At 34.1% G+C, this 21,237-nt stretch overlaps 3 protein-coding genes across 6 annotated transcripts; 1 reads left to right on the top strand and 2 right to left on the bottom strand.

Moving 5' to 3' along the window:
- On the top strand, nucleotides 1-6,721 carry LOC135752424 (GTPase IMAP family member 9-like). 4 transcript variants are annotated; one of them, XR_012336537.1, is made up of 7 exons: nucleotides 26-58; nucleotides 451-518; nucleotides 2,546-2,652; nucleotides 2,761-2,855; nucleotides 4,235-4,428; nucleotides 5,899-6,034; nucleotides 6,525-6,721. XR_012336537.1 is itself a non-coding variant. In XM_073814284.1 (5 exons), exons 4-5 carry the CDS (start codon nucleotides 2,613-2,615, stop codon nucleotides 3,657-3,659), a joined length of 939 nt encoding a protein of 312 aa, XP_073670385.1. In that variant the 5' UTR covers nucleotides 1-58; nucleotides 267-350; nucleotides 451-518; nucleotides 2,546-2,612; the 3' UTR covers nucleotides 3,660-3,676. The 4 variants fall into 4 exon arrangements, 2 of the variants coding, with proteins under 2 accessions (XP_073670385.1, XP_065126976.2); XR_012336538.1 differs by lacking the exon at nucleotides 6,525-6,721 and having other exon boundaries at nucleotides 5,899-6,168; XM_073814284.1 differs by lacking the exons at nucleotides 4,235-4,428; nucleotides 5,899-6,034; nucleotides 6,525-6,721 and adding an exon at nucleotides 267-350 and having other exon boundaries at nucleotides 1-58; nucleotides 2,761-3,676.
- A 1,027-nt stretch (nucleotides 6,722-7,748) lies between these two features.
- On the bottom strand, nucleotides 7,749-11,114 carry LOC135760395 (GTPase IMAP family member 8-like). The gene is made up of 3 exons (XM_065274372.2): nucleotides 10,985-11,114; nucleotides 8,918-9,757; nucleotides 7,749-8,710 (listed from the first exon to the last, which is right to left on the bottom strand). The coding sequence occupies exons 1-3, from the start codon at nucleotides 11,001-11,003 to the stop codon at nucleotides 7,986-7,988; spliced, it is 1,584 nt and encodes a 527-aa protein (XP_065130444.1). The 5' UTR covers nucleotides 11,004-11,114; the 3' UTR covers nucleotides 7,749-7,985.
- Nucleotides 11,115-14,266: 3,152 nt separating this feature from the next.
- On the bottom strand, nucleotides 14,267-20,021 carry LOC135760393 (GTPase IMAP family member 8-like). The gene is made up of 5 exons (XM_065274369.2): nucleotides 19,949-20,021; nucleotides 19,380-19,418; nucleotides 17,805-18,440; nucleotides 17,611-17,712; nucleotides 14,267-15,650 (listed from the first exon to the last, which is right to left on the bottom strand). Exons 2-5 carry the CDS (start codon nucleotides 19,381-19,383, stop codon nucleotides 14,629-14,631), a joined length of 1,764 nt encoding a protein of 587 aa, XP_065130441.1. The 5' UTR covers nucleotides 19,384-19,418; nucleotides 19,949-20,021; the 3' UTR covers nucleotides 14,267-14,628.
- Nucleotides 20,022-21,237: the final 1,216 nt, after the last annotated feature.

Here is a 21,237-nt window from a genome sequence, read left to right as displayed (position 1 = left end):
GTGGAGTTCCCCTTCATTTAGCCTGCTGAACTTTAAACAACAACCTGCTGAACTTGAAGTAAGATTATTATGATGTTAAAAATACTGTAAAACTTGATGCTAATGTAGATTTATTTACTTTAAATTAGTAGTCATTTATTTTTGTTCAGTGAGAGAATAATATCTTTATTTTACCTTATTTTATATAATAGTGGATTTACCTTGCTAAGTTGAAATAACCCTATACTTTAACCCTTGTACAATTCACCTATAATATGTTCAAACAGAATGAGTAAAGAGAATGAGGGAATAATTGAGCTTAGGAACACTAGACCAGAACCCATCCTACACAAGCAGAAAAAGAGCAGAGAGTAAAGACTTTAAAGGCTTGGTGTATTTATGTTATTTTGTCATAACATGCAGGTTGGGTCGAAATTCTTTTTGTCTCATTTCAATCATTTTGTCCTGTAGGAACTTACAGATCTGATATCAAGCCAAAAGACACAGGATTCATCAAAACATGCATTCAACAAAAACAGGTATGTTTGAAGTAATACTAAATAATTCGTACAAACTGAAGTTACTGTAACAAACAGCTGTGGTTGCCAGAAAAAGTTGGTAAAAATACTGTTTTAAACAGTACAAAAACAGTTTTATGCATTACGTTAAAATTTTTAATATTTTACAAATCTTACATGTATATGGAATTTCTTTAAATAATTTATAAACTGTTAAGAAATTCTTGTTTTGAGGGTAAATAAACAAATTTTGTTTATCTCATTAACTAATATAATTTTGTTCATAGCTTAAAATATGCAGAAAACCAATATAACCCAGGTGATGGAATAGTCAGCTATACAATAAAACAAGTCTGTAATGAAATAGTTACAAATTGTTTTATAATTATTTTCCAAAAACTAAAAAGACGCAGTACATACACAGAGATTGTATCATACAAACAAATACAAAACAACATCAGCGTATATTATTAAATGGCTCAGTGTCTACAGGAGTCCATTTTACAGAGTTAAAAATTGACACTTAAATAATGACATGATGAATGAACATTAATGATGAAATAGAGAGAAGTCAAAACACAAGTACAACTGAACTACAGACAAAATCTTAAATGAACATTAACTGTAAATAACAGATAAACACATTCAAGTTATCACTTGAATGTGTTTATTTTCACCTGTTAAAAAGTAACAGGTGAAAATAAAACATAAATATATTGTTCATAAGAAGTGTAGTTGATTTAAGCATAATCATATGCTAGAAGTGTCTAATCTCATAATGTTAGGCATTGCCACATTGTAGGTGTGAGCAAAAATGTGTCGTTTTGGGTGTGTCATTTAAAGGACAAGTTGGGTATTTTACACTTAAAGCCCTGTTTTCAGATTGTGTGAAATTTGCGGCTGCCCTGAGAATTTTCGGATGTTTGTGTTTCACCTCACGCCTTTACAATGGGTTTAATGGTAAACTGGAACAATCCTTTCTAAAATCCATTAAACTTTCGTTTACAGAGACGTGAAACTCGCCGAGTGGTCAGGGGTGTTCACTGATATGCTCACACAAAAATCGCTGCAAAAGATGCTTTCCAACAGCTGTTTTAGCATTCGTTGTAAACTTGTGGACCTATTTTTCCAAACGCCTCACACCCGTACATTCTTCCACTTAGAGCTTGAATAATAGACACTCCAGCCCAGGTGGTGGCGCTAATCCGCCATTGCCAATTGCAAGAATAGAAACAAAGTTCTCAGTGCGGCGTAATACCGTACCTCACAGCACATCTAATACAAGTCAATGGTGTTGGCAAACACTACGATAAAACATGTTGGAATGCGTATTTTGCAGTGATTTTTGTGTGAGCATACCAGTGAACACCCCTGACCACTCGGTGAGTTTCACATCTTTGTAAACGAAAGTTTAATGCATTTTAGGAAGGAATGTTCCAGTGCACAATTAAACCCATTGTAAAGGTGGGAGGTGAAACACAAACACCCAAAAATTCTCGGGGCAGCCGCATATGTCAAAATTTCAGTCAAAACCGTTCTATTTCATTATAAACAATCTGAAAACAGGGCTTTAAGTGTAAAATACCGAACTTGTCCTTTAAAATGCAAATGAACAGATGAAGTGCAAACACTGATCACAATGATGATGGTTTAATGCAATTGAAACTCAATTGTGCTGTGAATTATCTTTTCTCTCTTTTTCTATCTGAACTAAATGGCAGTGCTGTGGTTGGATAGTGCAGATAAAGGGGTGGTGGTATTATTATAATAAGAGCTCCTTATGACATCATAAGGAGGGCAAAATTTCAATGACCTAATTTTTGCTCACACCTACAAAGTGGCAATGTTAACATGTTCATGCCCGGCATAGCGTTATTAGGAACTTTGGGAACTTTCATTAAACGTTCTTAGAATTTTTTCTGTTACCTGGGATATCACTTAATTCTGAATTATAATCCATTTTAAATTACACATACATTTTTAGTTTTTCTATTTAAAAAAAACTAATTTTGTCTGTAATTATGTGCATTTGTTATTTTATGATAAAGGAAGAAACAAACAATAAGGAGAAAACTGTAAGTCTAACTGAACTCACAAAAAAATTCTTTAACTGAAATGGAAATGAGGAGGAACAGCGCGGACATACCTCCTGTATGTAAGTATTTAATAATATCTGTCTCTCTCATGTTTATCTGTGCCTGTTTGTCTATTTATCCATCTATCCATATTGTCTGTCTGTCTATTTGCCCATCTTTATTTACAGCATTAAATCTGCGTATTGTGCTGTTGGGTAAAACTGGATCAGGAAAGAGTGCATCAGGAAACATCATCATAGGTGGAGACAGAGACTCATTTGAAGTAGGTTTTTCACCTGAGTCTCACACTGAAATTTGCCAGGCAGCACATACAAAAGTGAATGGACAAAACATTCATGTGACTGATACTATAGAACTTCCTGACCTAGAAAAAAATAAAAAAATAGAACAGATATTTGAATGTTCACGTGAGGGTGTTGATGTGTTTTTGCTGGTGATTAATTTGGTGGAGAAACTCTCAAAGGAGCAGCAGGACAATCTGAACTTGATGTGGATTCAGGACATTTTTGGGACAACAGCTTTAAAACACACAATGGTGCTCTTTACTCATGGAGATCTATTAAATGAGCCAGTAGAGATATGTTTGAGTAAATCTGAAACACTGAGGTCACTGGTTGATCAGTGTTTCGGCAGATATCATGTGTTTAATAACAAAAGTGAAGATCAATCTCAGGTCACTGAACTTCTGAGAAAGATCGAGTCATTGAGGATGATGAACGGATACAATAAATATGCTAAACAGGACTATGAGATGCAGAAAAAAATTCCAAATGAAGCAGAAAGAAAAGAAAGATTACTGAAAGAAAAAAGGGAAAGATTATTAAAAGCAGTAGCAATAGTAGTCCATGGATTAGGAGCAGGAGTAGGAGCAGCAGCAGGAGGAGCAACAGTATTAACATTAGCAGGAAAGATGGGAGCAGATACATTAAAAGAATTTAAAGCACTAGCTGGAGCAGCAGGAGGTGCAGCAGCTGTGGCAGGAGCAGTTAGTGCTGGAGTTTTCTATCTTGCTGGAAAAAAAAAAAAAACAGATGAAAGTGATGGAAAGACCCCACAGCATAACTAAACAATGCTGTATATAACATTTAAAAGAAACACCATACAATGATAAATTCAATGGCAGTTTTCACAATTAAAATTAATAAATAAATTAAAATGCCATCTATAGAATCATTTTGTACTATCATGATTAAACGTGGTTTGTTTGGTTTATGTTTTTTTTTTTACTTTTATTTTATAATTTAGTTTTACTTTCATTTTCTAATCATATTCATAGCTTAATTTACATTTACATACATGTTTAACTGTTTTGTTGTTATGTTATTTTGTCATGAATCTGTTTTTTTTAAACTGTAATATTATTAGTATTTCTCATGTTGCTGCAATGTGATGCAATGTGATGCAAGGTTAAACTAAAGAATAAAACTAAACAATAACTTAAAGTAATAATTTAGAGAAAAAACAACTGTGATTATTTTTACATGTACATATCCATAATTTTATTAGTCATAAATGTGATGTTCAAGCTTTGGACTTTTCGATGTGGCATTGCATTATGTAATCTTAACACACATCAAGCAAATTAAATGGTTATCAAACTTTAATTATTATTATGAGATTTTTTAACTGTCCTTTCCACAGATCAAGCTTTCGCAACAATGGTGATATAACTATGTTGCATTGCATGATGGGAGTCATGTGTTTTATACTACGGTAGATCCCAGCATGCACTGCAACATGGAATATGCCACCATGTTTCATTTGCTGATTCTTGATATCTGGATGTGTGCTGTAAAGGGATAATCCAACGTTGGTTTCCAGTGGTGTGGGCAAAGGTATTAGTGTGTTTTGTTTTTTCTTTGTGCTTTTGACAGAATTGTTTCTGTTTTGTTATCAGACTCCAATTTTGAATATCATAGTTTAACAATAGTTACTTTACTCTAGAAATGTAGAAGGTGTGATATTATAAGATTTTTTAAAGATGTAAAATAATTCTTTGGTGTCCCCAGGGTGTTTGTGTGAAGTTTTAGCTAAAAAACAATCATTTGTTATAGCATGTTAAAATTGACACTTTGTAGGTCAGAGCAAAAATGTGCTGTATTGGGTGTGTTCTCTTAAATGCAAATTAGTTGTTTAAATGCAAACACTGATCACAACGATGGTGGTTTGTTGAAATTAAAACTCAATTGTTCAGCCAATTCTTTTTTTCTCTGGGAACACCAATGAGGGGCAGTATCATTATAACTGACCTTGCTACCAACAAAACAGAACAACCTAATTTTCACATGCTTGCAAAGAATGGCTTACTCTGTTTGACATTTCACCATAAAGAGTTGTGCTATCGTCTTCTCTCTGCCATAACAAACATGCCTTAAACATACAAAGTTATGTAAAGGTAAAAGTCAAGTTCTACTAAAAAATCACTGATCACCATAATGGCGACTTTTAAGGGACCATGTCACTTGACTTTTTTAAAGGGGACATATAATGAGATTTTTTTAAGATGTAAACTAAGTCTTAATCTAGGTCTGAGCAAAAGTGTGCCGTTTTGGGTGTGTCATTTAAAATGCAAATGAGCGGCTGAAGTGCACACACTGATCACAATGATGGTGGTTTCTTGCAATTGAAACTCAATTGTGCTGTCAAGTCCTTCTTGTCTCTCTCTTTCTCTCTGAACTAAATGGCAGTGCTGTGTTTGGATAGTGCACATAAAGGGGGCGGTGTTACTGACTTTTTTCATGTTTAACTGCTATAATTGTGTCCCCAGTGCTTCTATCAACCTAGAAAATGTGAAAAAGATCAACCCAGTAACTTAGTTTTGGTAAACCATTCTCTGCAAGCATGTGAAAAAATAGGTCATTGTAATTTGGCTCTTATTGTGATGTTAGAATAGGATAATACCGCCCCCTTTATCTGCACTATCCAAACACAGCACTGCCATCTAGTTCAGAGAGAAAGAGAGAGAAAAGAAGGACTTGACAGCACAATTGAGTTTCAATTACAACAAACCACCATCATTGTGATCAGTGTTTGCACTTCAGCCGCTCATTTGCATTTTAAATGACACACCCAAAAAGGCACACTTTTGCTCAGACCCTAGATTAAGATTTAGTTTACATCTTAAAAAAATCTCATAATATGTCCCCTTTAATTATTTAATTAACTTTAACACACCATCAGAGTTACTTTAAAACACCCTGCCGGTGGTTCCCATATGAACACCAACCGGTGTTAAATTAACACCAGGGAATTAACATTTCAAACTGCAATGGGTTCTGACTATAATTATTCATGTTTTCAACAAGGTAAAAATTCCACAACATATTTGCTGATGAGGATGGGATCGCAAAGCTGATGGACTCTGGATGAAATAATCGACTGATCATTCCGGATAATTCCAGACTGAAGATGAGATAGTTATTATGGCTTCAGCAAGTAATGGTCAGTCCCAAGGAATTATGACTCCATAGCTAGATTTATAAAATACTGATGCTATAATGTATTATGTACTCTTTCACATTTTGGTATTTTATAGCAGTTATAGATACAACAAATATAAAAATAATATTTTTAAACATCTTCGGCAGTTGTAGTTTTGTTTTGAGTATGGAAGATATAAAGCTGTACTCATGTCATTATATCATTAGTGTATCATTAGTGTATTAAACAAGTATTTTTTTAAACAATACAGTATGACGTTACCAATATTGTAAAATAGACTTGACATTCATGTCAGACATACATCAATACATAAAAGGACTGTGACACACCTAGTTATTGATAACATTGATTCTCATTTCTCTAATAATAGATCACACTCATTGTTACTTCAACACCCTGCTGGTGTTCCCATATGTACACCAATCTGTGTTAAAATTAACACCAGGTAATTTACTGTTATAATATTTAAATGTCATTTACTGTTTGCCAGAACATGATCAATCACATGATGTACACGGGCTGAGGATTGTGTTACTGAGAGTCTCTGGCGTTGGTAAGAGTGCAACAGGTAATGCAATACTGAGCAGAGAGACCCGAGATAGCATGCGTGTGATTGTCAATGTTATTTGCACTGAATCAATATCAGGTTTGCAACCTCAACCTATTGAAAAAAATATTGAAATTTCAACAAACCACCATTGTGATGATCCATGTTTGCTTTAGTTGGGCCCTTGACTCTTGTGTTTTAATGTTAAGTTTTCTTTGCAGTGTTTTAAAATACATCTGCCATTGCAAAGAAAACCAAGATCTAATGTAATCAAATAATAAAAATTTTTGTAGATATACCCAAATAATATTAATGCAATATTGCTAATGGGGTCATATTGTGAGATTTTTTAAGATGTAAAATAAGTCTTTGGTGTCCCCAAAGACAACCTTCAAAGGTGGTTTTTGCTATTCAGCATTTATTTTATTAACAACATTAACAAATTTTTTACATATAATGGATTTCTTTATGCAGTTCATTAATAAACAATCGGTTTCGGCCTTTCTCGTGCTCTTGCCGATATGCCGATGGTTATATATATATATATATATACACATACTACTAAAAAACACATGGACACAATTAAAGTGGCCATGGCATGAAAATGTTAGCATTGCCACTTTGTAGGTGTGAGCAAAAATTAGGTCATTGAAATTTGGCTCTCCTTATGATGTCATAAGGAGATCTTATTATAATAATACCGCCTCTTAATCTGCAATATCCAACCACAGCACTGCCATTTACTGCAGAGACAAAGAGAGAGAGAAAAAATAGTTGACAGCACAATTGAGTTTGAATTGCATCAAACCACCATCATTGTGATCAGTGTTTGCACTCATCCTCATTTGCATTTTAAAGGACACACCCAAAACAACACATTTTTGCTCACACCTACAAAGTGGCAATGCTTACATTTTCATCCCATGGCCCCTTTAAAGTTGGGAAACAATACAAGAGCTACAAAGACCATGAACAGAAACTACAAAACAGAACTTCAAAATAAAAGACATCAACAAAAACACACAAACAAAATACATTTTATTCAGATATATTGAATATGTTTAATAATACAATTAGGTCCAGCCTAATAAATAAATATGAAGAAATAATAAAGAGTTTCATGTGCTGACAATGTTAGAGTCTGTATTTATATTACTCAAAGAAAATCAGACACAACATTAAGCAAATAAATATAAATTAAAAAGTTAAATAAATCTGCAACCAATTCCTAATTCCTATTCATATAACATCAACAGGGTCAGTAAATAACTGCATATAATTGAATATAGATTTGATTATTTATATGCTTCTTCGTTTTTTTGTTGTTTTTATTATTTGTGTTTGCAGTTTTCTGCCATTATTTTCTGTTAATTATTTAAGTTAATTATTATTATTTTTGAAAATTCATCCTTCCAGTCCACTTGTAGCTACTGCTGCAGCTGCTAGAGCTCCTATTAGGAACAACAGCCCTCCCTTTATCCATTTAACTCTGTTTTCTTGTGCTTTCTGTTCTGTCTCATTGTCAATCTTCTTTTGTAATCTAATGTACATTTCATCAGCGTAGTGCTTCCCTCCATTTCTCTCCACCATCTTCTCAATCTTCTCAAGCAGTTGTGTGACCTGAGAGCGGTTCCCCACATCTTCATTGTTAAATGAGTGATATCTGCCACCACATCTCTCAATGAATGTCTGTAAATCTGAACTCTCGCTGATATATTCATCTAATGATTTACTCTTCAGCTGATCTACATGAGTGAACAGAACAATGGTGTATTTTAGAGCATCTTCTGAGAAGTTTTCTTGAATCCATTTAACTGTGTTCTTCTCCTCCTCTGTGATTCTCATATCCAGTCTGGTGACCAGCAGAAACATATGAGGACCAGGAGCAGACATCTCCACACACTTCTTAATCTCAGACTTCATTTTCTCTTCTGTCACTGATGTATCAAATAGTCCTGGAGTTTTGATCAATGTGATGTTTCTTCCACACACTTCTGCTTTTTGTTTCTCACAGGTCTCAGTAACTGAAAGAAATCTCTTATTCACTGTAAACACTTCACTGCCCAGTATTGTGTTTCCAGTTGAACTTTTAGATGATCCACTTTTACCCAGCAGCACAATCCTCACATCTGATCATGCAGAAATATTATATGACATATTAATTCATGATGCATGTTGTCTCAAATCATTTATTATTGCATTTATATAATTTAGTTTTGTTTTATGATTCTCAGATGTATGAATGTCTTATAATCAAAATATATAAGATTTTAAACAGCACAACTTTTTATACATTCCCAACAAAATGCAAAAACATATACTCATATCCCATTTACCTGTTTTTAAAGTGTTTAATGGTTTCACATTCTGCACTTCTGAAGTCAAACATTTCTCTGTATGTGGAGATCTTCTATCTGGACTGCATGATCCATCTCTGTCATTTATTACTTTTTGGTCTTTGTGAACACTTTGTTCTTCATCTCTAATCAAACACAGAGGTCTGCTGTGGGCTGCAGTTTTCATCTCAACTGTGTCTTTTCCTTCTTGTGATTTCCTCCTTGTCTCTTCTTCTCTCTTCTCCATCTTCTGGTAGATCTGAGTGGAATGTTCTCTATCATTCTTCTTCACTATTTCATCAATATTCTCCAACATATTTGAGATCTGGTTCTTATCACGCTTTCCTTTATGATTTATCACATAACATTTCTCCTCACAGAAGCTTAATAGTTCTCTAGTTTTCCTTTCCAACCTAAACTCGATCCATTCTCTTTTGGACATCACCTGTTTGCCAGTAAACAGCACCATGGTGAACTTGAAAGCTTCTTTTCCAAAGTTGACCTGAATCTGTTTTAAGATCTTTACAACATCACGTTCTGTAAATGTGTCTGATCTGATGATGAGCAGGAAGGCATGAGGACCAGGACAAGCGAGAGAAAGACTCTTCATCATTTCATTCTGTAGAGCTTCATCAGTCATTTCGGTGTTGAAGAATCCTGGGGTGTCAATAACTGAGATTTTTCGATCTTCTACTCTTCCTCTCTGTACTTCACTCACTCTTGTGCTGATCTCTTTAAACGCCTTTCTGCCCAGTATCATGTTACCTACTGAACTTTTGCCCACTCCATGTTTTCCCAGCAGCACAATCCTGAGCTCCTGTAAATCAGATTCAACAGGATCTGTGAAATAAACACAATCATGAGTTATAACGGTGGTTTCCTGGACAGGGATTAGACTAGTCCTAGACTAAAATAAATTTATATGATATATATACACAGCATACAAAACAGTACTTTACTTAATATTCCAAGTGTACCGAGGCCAAACGATTGATTTATTTGAAGAACGGATGCAAAAGTGATGACAATCCGCTGTAAATTTCAGATCCGGACGTAAAAACTGCAGCAATGCCACGTCATCTATAATTGTGAAAAGGCATTGGCTTTCGTGTGTCTCGTGACCAATCGCGACATTATGTCAGCTAAGAATGTGAAGCGCTATTGGCTCTTATGACAGACTCCGTCATGCTGGTTTATGTTTGAATGAGATCTGACTGTGCATTTTGAACACAGAGTTTTTCATATAAAGTAATTGTATGGCTTCAGTTTGCAAGGCGAATGGTTTTACTGTTTTATTCAATAAATACCTGACTGTACTTTTACTTGCGTGTTGTGTTTTATATGGTTGTATATTAAAATGATTTAGAAGACCACAGTATTACCTAGAATACCATGACCATTACACATTAACTTGTACATTGTTATTGCTAATTCATTTTAGCCATAACCCTCCAAACACCAGTAAACCTTGAAAGATTTCAGTGCTGATAACAAGATAAACCCTAAAACCAACACATGAATTTCAAAATGTTTAAATATGACAGATTGCAAAAAACAACCCTGATAAAATATTCAAGAGATCAGAATGATGATCAAGTTTTTAAGACTTTTTAAAGACTTTTTAAGAATGTTTTTATGTACTAGATTGCTTAACATTTAACCTTTAAATACACAACTAATTCTCCAATATACAGTGACTTTTAATAAAACACATTCATAATATTTGTTAGTATAACCCAAACATATAACCTATATCAAGATCAATGTTTCTGCTAATAATTCATAATTTTTGTCTTTTCCTTGAGTACTGTTAATACATGTAAATTCCTTTTTATTTTAATTACTTTTTGGTTGATGTAAAGAACTGTATTCAAACTGTATTTCTTAAAATAGTCACTTGCCAGCCAACACCCACTTTAACAATGTGTACGACACACATGTGAACGTCAATGAGCTAAACTGTAGTCTATTTTAGCATGTCGTGTTGGGTGAAGATGTTAGATATTTCAATTTTAAAATGATTATAAGTTTAGTTTGTTACAAATTATTTTATGAATTCAGACGTACCTTTATAAGATGAATTCATGTCTTTTGTATCTCTGTTGGTGAATAAGATCTGTATGTTCCTGCGGTACAGAATCAGTCGTAGTGAGAGAGAATGAAGTTATTTCAGTTCGACCTGTTACAACAAGAAAACTCCCTCTATTGTGATGAGTAAATATATTTATAAAGATGTGTTGTGTGTTTGGAATGCATCCTGTGACAAAATAATGTTAGATATGATACGGTGTGGCTTATTTGAATATTTTCTAATATTTTTAACTTATTGTGTTTTTGAAACTGTACTGTATAAAACTATTTCAACATCACTAATTTACACAGAAGTGTAAAATAAAAGAAAAACAAATCACTTTTAGAGAATTGAAGTATCTAAGACATTTCTTAAACAACATAGACTGTCTTGTTACATAGACAGAGATTGTGTTTATTATTTCTTCAATATTTTGTACTTTTTTGTACAATATATTTTGTACAATATTTTATAATGTTCTTGCTTTGTTGGAAATAATCTGATTTTACGTGATGTATTGTCATCAGAAGATCTTACTCAAACAGATCATCTTTAAACTGTTTAAAGTTCTTCTCTGGACTTCAGTCTCTCTTGAGCAGATCTGAGTTCTTCAAACCAAAACGAAGCTGTTGAATGTCACGTTATTGAATGTTGCGGTACACACTTTACCTTCACCACATGCTAAACCTGTTCAACAGCATAGCAGAACAACACATGACAGCTGAGGAGAGCTGATATCAACCAAAAAAGACTAAAAGAATAAAAGTCCTGTAGTCGAAAGTGTTTGTAGTTAATAATTTTATCACTTAAAGCTCATCTTTGAGCATCATAATAGCTGATGTTAAAGTGTTTTTATCCTTTGAGAGTAAACTCTTTATGCTGTAAACAGCTTGAATGTAACTTTACACGCTTTCCTCATTTAGTATAAGTTGAAAAATAAATATGCAAATTAGTCAATGGCGCAGGTCAGACCATATATATTAAATTAGTCCTGCCTCCACTGTTTTGCCTAACCTCAGAACATAGATATAGCAGTTTAAGACACATACTTGTAAATCCGGTTGCAGAAATGGAGCAGCACCAACCAAATCATTTCAACACCAAGTCTCATCAGTATCCACACATACAGTACTGTATCTGTAACTACTTCTTCTTCCTTTATTTCTTAACGCCATTCCAGCATCTGCGGCTATATTCATGGCAAGAACCAGGTAATCCATACACAAGTTTTATTCAGACAAGTTGATTCATACACAAGTTGGGGGAGGGACAGTTTGGTATCTCCAATTTGCCTAACTTGCCTGTTTTTGGCCTGTTGGAGAAAACCGGAGTACCCGGAGTAAACCCACGCTGACACAGGGAGAACATGCAGAAACTCCACACAGAAAGGCCACCTTGTTGTTTGCATCAAGATTACAATGTTATAAATCCACCCAGCAAAAAGACATCAAAAAGACAATTTACCAAACATACGCACACAACCCAGATAGCATGCAACCATTGAAACAATCTTAAAAATCGTTGATTTGTCAATGTTAATACCATTAAATCAATATCGCGTTTGCACCCTCCATTAATATTGTAAAAATATTGAAATTTCAACAAATCACCATTATCGTGATCAGTGTTTGCTTTAGTTGGGCCCTTTATTCTTTTGTTCTAATGGTAAGTTTTCGTTGGTTGCTGAAGCAGTGTTTTAAAATACATCTGCTATTGCAAAGAAAAGAAAGATCTAATTTTATCAAGTAGTTTCATTCTTGTAGATATACCTAAATAATATGAATGAAATACTGTTAAAGTTATGCAAAAATTTATTTTACAGTACTAGTTGGAAACATTTATTTTGAGGATTACCAAAACACATTTATAAAGTTAAACTACTGAATCTATCTCTGACATCATGAATCGGTCTATGAATCTCATCAATGCTGACGTTCAACAAAAGAAAGCTTCATGCTGCAATGCATGCTGGATATCATCGTAGTACTAAACTAATTTATAACTCCCAGCATGCATTGCAGTTGATCGTTTTATATGAATTTGTTTGATGATTGTCACCATTGTTGAGATTTGTAGGATGAGTAATGATGTCTGAATGTGTCAGCATTTTTTCTGTTTGTCTCGTCACAGTGTATTTACAAACCAAAACAATTATAAATGTCAAAGATGGATCAACATAATCATGTAAAGCAGCTTAATTTGATATAATCTTGACTTCTTCACAAAAAGCAATCAGTTTAAACTTAACTTTGAAACACATTTTTCTTTTCAATGCAGATGAGTTTCTACATAAACACATACAAACACTAAAAAAAAGAAAAGAAAGATTTAACTTAGTGAATAACAAGAGTCAAGGACCCAACTGAAGCAAACACTGATCACAATAATGGTGATTTGTTGAAATCTCAATATTTTTTCAATATTAATGGAGGGTGCAAACCTGATATTGATTCAATGCAGTTAACATTGACAAATAAACTGTTTTTAACATTGTTTCAATGGTTTGCATGCTATCTGGGAACACTAAGATTTTGTGGGAAGTTCAAAGAAGAATAACAAAATAGAAAAGTTTTAAAATAACAAACAATTACAAAAAGACATTAATAAGCAGCATAAACTCAAAAATGGTGACAATCAACAAAAATGCTTCATACTGCAATGCATATCAGCATAGTACAAAACGTATCCATGTCTCCCAGCATGCACTGCGGTTAATCCGTTTATCTTATATTGCTGACTGTCGCCAATGTTGAGGTTTGTAGGATGTGTGTTGATGTGTACCTGTCACCTGTCAACACTGGGAAATGAAACCAACCCATTCTTTACTATGTTGTGGTCTGCCATCTAGTGATGAAAATAGTTTAGATGCTCATTATGTAGTGTAAGTGATTACCAGACAGATAATTTTATAATACACAAATTTCATATGTTTCTTTAATCTGTATTACAATAAAGTGAAGTATTTGTCAATGTATGGTAACCCATACTTGGAATGTGACCTCTGCATTTAACCCATCCAGTGAATAGTGAACACACGCACTGCAAGTTGTGAACACACAAACACCCAGAGCAGTGGGCAGCTATCCCTGCAGCACCCGGGGAGCAATTAGGGTTAAGGTGCCTTGCTCAAGGGCACCACAGTCGCAACCCACCAGTCGTGAGCCTCGAACCGTTAACGCTCGGGTTACAAGCCCAGCACTCTAACCACTAGGCTACAACTGCCCCAACCACTAAACCCTATATATATATACATATATACATATACAAACTTCAGCAGTAAATGAGTATTTATGATTTTTCTTCTAATCATTTAACTTCTTTGGCATGATTGTGACTTAAGATGTTTTTGTCTTCAAATCACACAAATGTTGATATGTAATATGTTGATAAATGTCTGCTGATTTTATTTTTACCAAAGTCATCTCAGTGCAGTTTTACATTGTTGAACTTTATTAATTCTTTATTTTTTACATATATTTTATTATGTGAATCTAGTTCGTTTATATTGTGGACATAGCAGAATTTCCCACCCAGTTCTTAGCCATTTACTATAGTAAATGTTAACATAATATAATTCAATTGAATATTGTGTAAACAAATTTTTGACTTATGCGCTGATTCTTCAAGCATCTCTCCTAAATTAATGTTTTTTGTTTAATTTTTGCAGTAGTGTGATTTTGTCTTGATCTGTCATAACATTTTTGCTTGTTTCTTCTCTGGCAGCAGCACCTTTAGGAATTAAATCTGCTGGTACAGCAACAACTATAACTCTGTCACCTCTTTTTCCCCTTACAGACATCCTGACTAAATCATTTCTCTTCATTTCTGCATATAGCTGTTTCAGTTTCTCTTGTTTCTCTTTGTGTCTTAGTTCTTTCTCTCTGTTTTTCAGTTTTTCCTCTCTGTTTCTTAGTTCTTCCTCTTTGTTTCTCAGTTCATCTTCTAGTCTTCTTATTTCTTCCTCTCTGTATATCTGTTCTGTGGTTTTCTCTCCCTTTCTTTTTTCTTCCTCTCGCTGTCTCTCTTCCGTTTCTTCCTCTCTCTTGTTCTTCTGTTCTTCTATGATTTTTCTCTCAGCTTCCTGGTACATCTCATTTGTGTAATGCTCTCCTCCGTTCTCTTTCATCAGTTTGTCTATCTTCTCTAACAGTTCAGTAACCTGTGCTTGATTTTTGTCTTTGTTATTAAAAACATGAAATCCAGCTTTACATTTATCAACTAGTTCTTTCAGCGGTTTATTTCTCTTCAGAAATTCCTCGAATGGTTTGTCTAACTGATCTCCTCTAGTGAACAGAACCATAGCATAGTTCATAGCATCTGCTGAAAAGTTCTCCTGAATCCATCTCACAGTCATCTTCTCCTCATTTGTGTATCTCACATCCAGTCTGATGACCAGCAGAAACACATGAGGACCAGGAGCAGACATATAGACGCATTGCTCTATTTCAGACTTTAGCCTTTCTTCACTCATTGATGTATCAAAGAGTCCTGGAGTGTCGACCACTGAGATGTTTCTACCTTCAACCATCTTCTGATGTGTTTCACACTGTGTGGTCACAGATTCAGATGACATTTCTTCTTTAAACAGGTTGTTTCTCAGGATTGTGTTTCCTGTTGCACTTTTTCCAGCTCCAGATTTTCCCACCATCACAATCCTCAGATCTAACATTATAAAACAAATACCGTATTATGGCGTGTGAGCTGTTTGAAATTAGGTTCAGTCACAACTAATAAAATCTAGCATGATCAGGACGTCAGTGAATGTGGTCTTGGTGGAACTAGATCTGAAATTGATCTAGTTTGAAAGTTTGGAGTTTGTTGATAAGATTTGCTACTGCTAATACACACATGCTGCTAAACATGCAAGTGATGCTGATGCATTGTTAAGCATAATGTCCCATAAACAGATCTAGACAGATGGAGCTGGGGATGGGGGTGGGTGATCGTTCGTGCTCTGATTGAGCACTAATGCTTACAGCACACTAACAATACTATTTAAAGGGGCCATGGCACAATACTTTTTTAAGATGTCAAATTAATCTTTGGTGCCCCCAGGGCACATATGTGAAGTTTTAGCTCAAAATACCATATAGATAATTTATTATAACATGTTAAAATTGACACTTTGTTGGTGTGTGCAAAAATGTGACATTTGGGGTGTGTCCTTTAAAATGCAAATGAGCGGATGAAGTGCAAACACTGATCACAATGATGGTGGTTTGTTGCAATTGAAACTCAATTGTGCTGTGAATTATTTTTTTCTCTATCTCTTTTTCTCTGCACTAAATGGCAGTGCTGTGATTGGATTGTGCAGATTAAGGGTGCAGTATTATTAGGTTACACTTTATTTTGATAGTCCACTTTAGACATTCTACTAACTATAAATAACTTTGCAACTACATGTCAACTAACTTTCAATATTTTGCAACTATACGTCAACGAACTGTCATTAGTGTATTAGTAGACTGTAAGGGTTGGGGTTAGGGAAGAGGTTTGGGTTAGTGGAATAAGTTGACATGCACCTGCAAAGATACTTATAGAAAGTTGAATGTCTGTTGAGATATCATCGCAATAAAGTGTTAGTAGATATTAAGCAGACATTCTACTAATTCTCTAAAGACTGGTTGTTGATAAGTAGTTGCAAAGTTACTTATAATTAGTTAAATGTCTAAAGTGGACTATCGAAATAAAGTGTTACCTATTATTATAATAAGAGCTCCTTATGACATCATAAAGAGGGCCAAATTTCAACTACCTATTTTTGTATGGGCTTGTACAAGGTTGATCTTTTTCAAATTTTCTAGGTTGATAGAAGCACTGGGGAATTATAGCACTTAAACATGGAAAAAGTCTCATTTTCATGCCATGGCCCCTTTAAAGACAATCAGTTTAAAACACACTTATGATCTTTCCTCATTTCAGTTTGGAATCCTGATGCTTGTTTACTATCTCAATTTCAATTTAGGAAGTGAATCTGAATTTAAAAATGAAATATCATGAAAACCTGACTCTGTAATTGAGTCCCAATTGCTTCAACCAACCCAGAAAACATGAAAAAAGAGCTTCAGAATATTTAGATTTTGGTCCCAATGTGATATAGTATGGGGATCTAATTATAATAGTACCGCAACTTCATCTGCACTTTCCAACCACAACGCCGCCATTTAGTGAGAGAGACAGAGAGAAAGACTGACTGAAAGCACAAACACATACAGTATAATCTTATAATCTTATGCAGTTTTAATTGTCTCTCTAAAAGTTAAACATAAGGATTAACTCGAGCGAGAGATAGAAAGAGAACACTGCGACTGTATTTACTTCCATCAATATGCAAGATTTCACTGAAGATTATAAAAACTAGCATTTAAGGATATTTCAGCAATTATCAAAATGATCCCATGATTTATTCAACCTTAAGCAATCAGAGATACATATGTCCATCATCTTTTAGAGGAACACATTTGGAGTTATTTTACTAAATGTCTTTGCTCTTCCAAGCTTTATAATGGTATAAAACAGCTCTCAACCCTTGTCAAAAGTGATTGAATTGTGGCAGGTGAGAAATTCGAGTTATGATTTAATTTTATAATGATAGAAAAGCACATAAAGGTGATGACTTTACCTTGAAGTCTTGTATGAGGCTGATGCATTACACCAGATGCTATATCTGTACGTGGTCTGGCCGCAGGAGGCTTCACTGGTGGTGTATATGTGAATCTCTGATCTGCAGAAAAAGATGCTTAAGTAGACTAATGTGATTTTACTTTTAACAAACAAACATTTTCTCATTTAATTAAATATTTTGCAAGCACTCACCTGTTTTCTCCACCTGAACTGTTTCCTTCTGCTCCTGTTTTTGAATTGGTGGCAACTTTACATAATTCTCATGGTTGTAATGCTGGTTATCATTTTGTTTGACAAGTTCCTCGATTCTTTCCAGTAGTGTTGTAATCTCTTTCGTCTCAATGTTTATCACATGATATTTACCTTTACAATGGCCAGTGAGTTCCTGAAATTTTTTACTGAACTTAAAAGCCATCCATTCTTTATTTGACAATTCTTCTCTAATAAACAGCACTAGGGTGAACTTGAACACTTGTGCTCCAAAGTTCATCTCAGTCTTTTTAAGAATCCTTTCCACGTCATCTTCTGTGAATGTGTCTGGTCTGACTATCAGCAGGAAGACATGAGGACCAGGACGAGAGAGATAAAGACTCTTTGTCATTTTATTCTGTAGATCTTCATCAGTCAATGCAGTGTTGAAGAATCCAGGAGTGTTAATAACCGAGATGTTTCGATTTTCTACTCTTCCTCTCTGCACTTCACTCACTCTTGTGCCAGTCTCTTTAAATGCTTTCCTGCCCAGTATCATGTTGCCCACAGCACTGTTTTCAACTCCATTCTTCCCCAGCAACACAATCCTGAGCTCAGATGGAGATGGGATATCATAATCTGCAGCAAGATATTGGTCATTAAAACTCTTTTTATACACACAGCAAAACTCATACAAACATCTGTTATATGGCAAGCATGTAAAACACGTGTTTATTTATGGATTTTACAGATATAAAATATTTCAAGTACTTCATGGAATACATATTTCAAAAATTGTTGCACATGTATTTGCCAATTGCAGCTTTACTTCTTTTTATTAATATTGGTACTGAACTGTGAATTATTGTCATTAAGATTATATAGTAAATTGACTGCATTTATATAGTGCTTTTAACAGACCTATGGCCATCCAAAGCGCTTTACAAGTTGCCTCACAATCACCCATTCACTCATTCATTCATACATCGACGGCGGTGTCGGCCATGCAAGGCGCCATCCAGCTCGACGGGAGCAGCTGGGGTTAGGTGTCTTGCTCAAGGACACCTTGACACTTGGTCAGGTGGAACCGGGGATTGAACCACCAACATTCTGGTTTGTAGACAACCTACATGAACCAGTGAGCCACTGCTGCCCTCAACTACGGTATATTGTTAAATCTGCTTCACATTTTATTACATTAAATTATATTTATGATTTCTGTATACTGTGCCTAAGAAAACCATGCAAAAGTCTCATAATCTATATCATTTGGGGTGAAAATAAAAACAGTGCCTGATGGTGTAAAGGTACAACATGGCTATAATCCTAAAGCTTTCTCACTATCAATGCATACCCTACTAAGCTACATTTAAACAAAAGTTTTTTTATTTGTTTGTTTTTTTGTTTAAATGTAGCTTAAATAAATTGATTGCACTTACCTTAACAAAATTTAGTAAATTAAATGAATCATTTTTTTTTCAGTGGACAACAAAACTTCACTCCTATAAATAAATACCTAAAAACAATGATAAAAAATAACAAGACCTGTTATTGATTCTTGATTAATTTCATACTCACCCATTGTAGCTGAAGAAAATGTTGAGAGTTCAGCTAAACCTTCAACATAAAAAACATGTAGTGCATGTTTATGAAAAGCTTTAAACAACCCACAAAAAAGTTGAAAAATAAAAGTACCAAAGTTGAACTTTCACTAAAAGACCCTGAATTTGGGGGCTTCTAAAAATTACACATAAAAATGAACTAACAACAAAAGAGAAAGTGAAAGAGATTTGTGTGATCAATGATCATTAAAGCACTTTGAATCATTTTTTTATATTTTAAGTGCAGGCACTTAAAACAATCACAACATTTCATTCAAAGATCAAACAGTGGCATTTCCATCAAGAAAGCTTCATTAAAATTAAAATCAATTGTAAAAAACAATTACAACATCTTAGATCAAGGCTTGTTCTATATAATATTGTACAGCAGCAAATCTATTGACTATATATTATACTTAGAAAGGGTGAAAAATTATATATTCAGTCTTTCATGTTCTATGTTAATATAACCCAATGGGTTTCTCTATTTTTTGAAACAACCCAGCAATTCTGGATTGTGTAATGGGAATCAGAAATTAAACTTACTTGCATTTATGTAAGCTTGATTTGATGGTCAGATTAAAACATGTCTTTCTGTCTCGCTTATTTGAAGCTCAATAGGGAATAAACATCCAGGTTCATACCAGAGTTAACAACTCCTCCTACTCATATCATCTGATAGTTAACAGATAGTTATCTGTAAAATTTTAATGTTTTAAATGTCAATTTATATCGACAAATAACTTGTATAATAACTTGTTGGTATTGTTTAAAGTCTGAAACGCTGGATTTAAGATTCGATCGTAATTATGACAAAAAAAATGCTATTTAAAATCTTCACAACAAAATGTTGATCATTTTGCTATTAAAATCATGGAGTTTACTGTATGCAATGGATTTTCATTGAATAAAAATATTTTTCATAAATAAACAAACAAAAGAAAATATTGTTTGGAAATTTTTTTAAACAATTTTCCTCATTTTGTTAAATCCTGTGCAACACCTTGAAATAGCCTAAGCAATGGCATTTTAACTGAATGCATGTGTGATATGAAAAATATGGATCTTTGTCAAGACCATGATGTGGTGATGGACACAGATACACCTTTGGAAATAAAGGTGTTAAGGTTCTTCACAGTTATGTCCGAGCAAGTACCTTTCGAGAAATTACTTTCAGGAATGCAGCAGGCCAAACCTGTTATCCAGGATGAACTTATTAAAAGTTACGGTAATACTTTTTTTAGCCCTAACAACATAAGAAATGCTTTCACTTTGAGCAAAGGAATCAAAATAAACAACATACAAATGTCTTCAAACGAATCACACACTGTAAAAAAATTCTGTAGAAATTGCAGCTGGGTTGCCGGTAATTTACCGTAGATTTAAATGTATGTTTTTTACTGGCAATACTTTGTTCAAAGTTAAATGAACATTAAACATTTACAAGTCTTTGTCTTTACAGAGTAAAACTAAAAAAACAGCATCAAGCAAAACATTCTGGGAAACAAAATCTGAAGCAAAAAACAGAAAAAGGTTGATGATGATTTCTGGTCCCCAGAATGCTTTGCATGAGGCTGTTATTGTATAGTTTTATTTTGTAAAGATAAAGACTTGTTAATATTTAAAATTTATTAAACTTTGAACAAACTCTTGCCAGTAAATAACATAAATGTAAATCTACGGTAAATTACCGGCAACCCAGCTGCAATAACATTGAAATTTCTACGGATTTTTTTACAGTGCAGTGTGTTTTACATGAGATTTAAGATTTACAGTAATCACATTACAAATACATTTGCATTATCAAAGTGAAATATGTTGTGTTTATGAAGGAC

This window comes from Paramisgurnus dabryanus, chromosome 4, assembly GCF_030506205.2.
Source record: "Paramisgurnus dabryanus chromosome 4, PD_genome_1.1, whole genome shotgun sequence".
Taxonomy (NCBI): Eukaryota; Metazoa; Chordata; class Actinopteri; order Cypriniformes; family Cobitidae; genus Paramisgurnus; species Paramisgurnus dabryanus.
This window is presented reverse-complemented; position numbering and strand designations above follow the sequence as displayed.

What these genes read in the sequence shown, in the direction of transcription:
- LOC135752424 (XM_073814284.1), top strand. Translation starts at nt 2,613, where the DNA reads ATGGAAATGAGGAGGAACAGCGCGGACATACCTCCTGTAT. An exon ending in CGCGGACATACCTCCTGTAT is followed by an intron (nt 2,653 to 2,760) that starts GTAAGTATTTAA and finishes CTTTATTTACAG; the next exon opens with CATTAAATCTGCGTATTGTG.
- LOC135760395 (XM_065274372.2), bottom strand. An exon ending in ATTAAACACTTTAAAAACAG is followed by an intron (nt 8,711 to 8,917) that starts GTAAATGGGATA and finishes CTGCATGATCAG; the next exon opens with ATGTGAGGATTGTGCTGCTG.
- LOC135760393 (XM_065274369.2), bottom strand. An exon ending in AGTTCAGGTGGAGAAAACAG is followed by an intron (nt 17,713 to 17,804) that starts GTGAGTGCTTGC and finishes CTTTTTCTGCAG; the next exon opens with ATCAGAGATTCACATATACA. An exon ending in GCCTCATACAAGACTTCAAG is followed by an intron (nt 15,651 to 17,610) that starts GTAAAGTCATCA and finishes TTATAATGTTAG; the next exon opens with ATCTGAGGATTGTGATGGTG.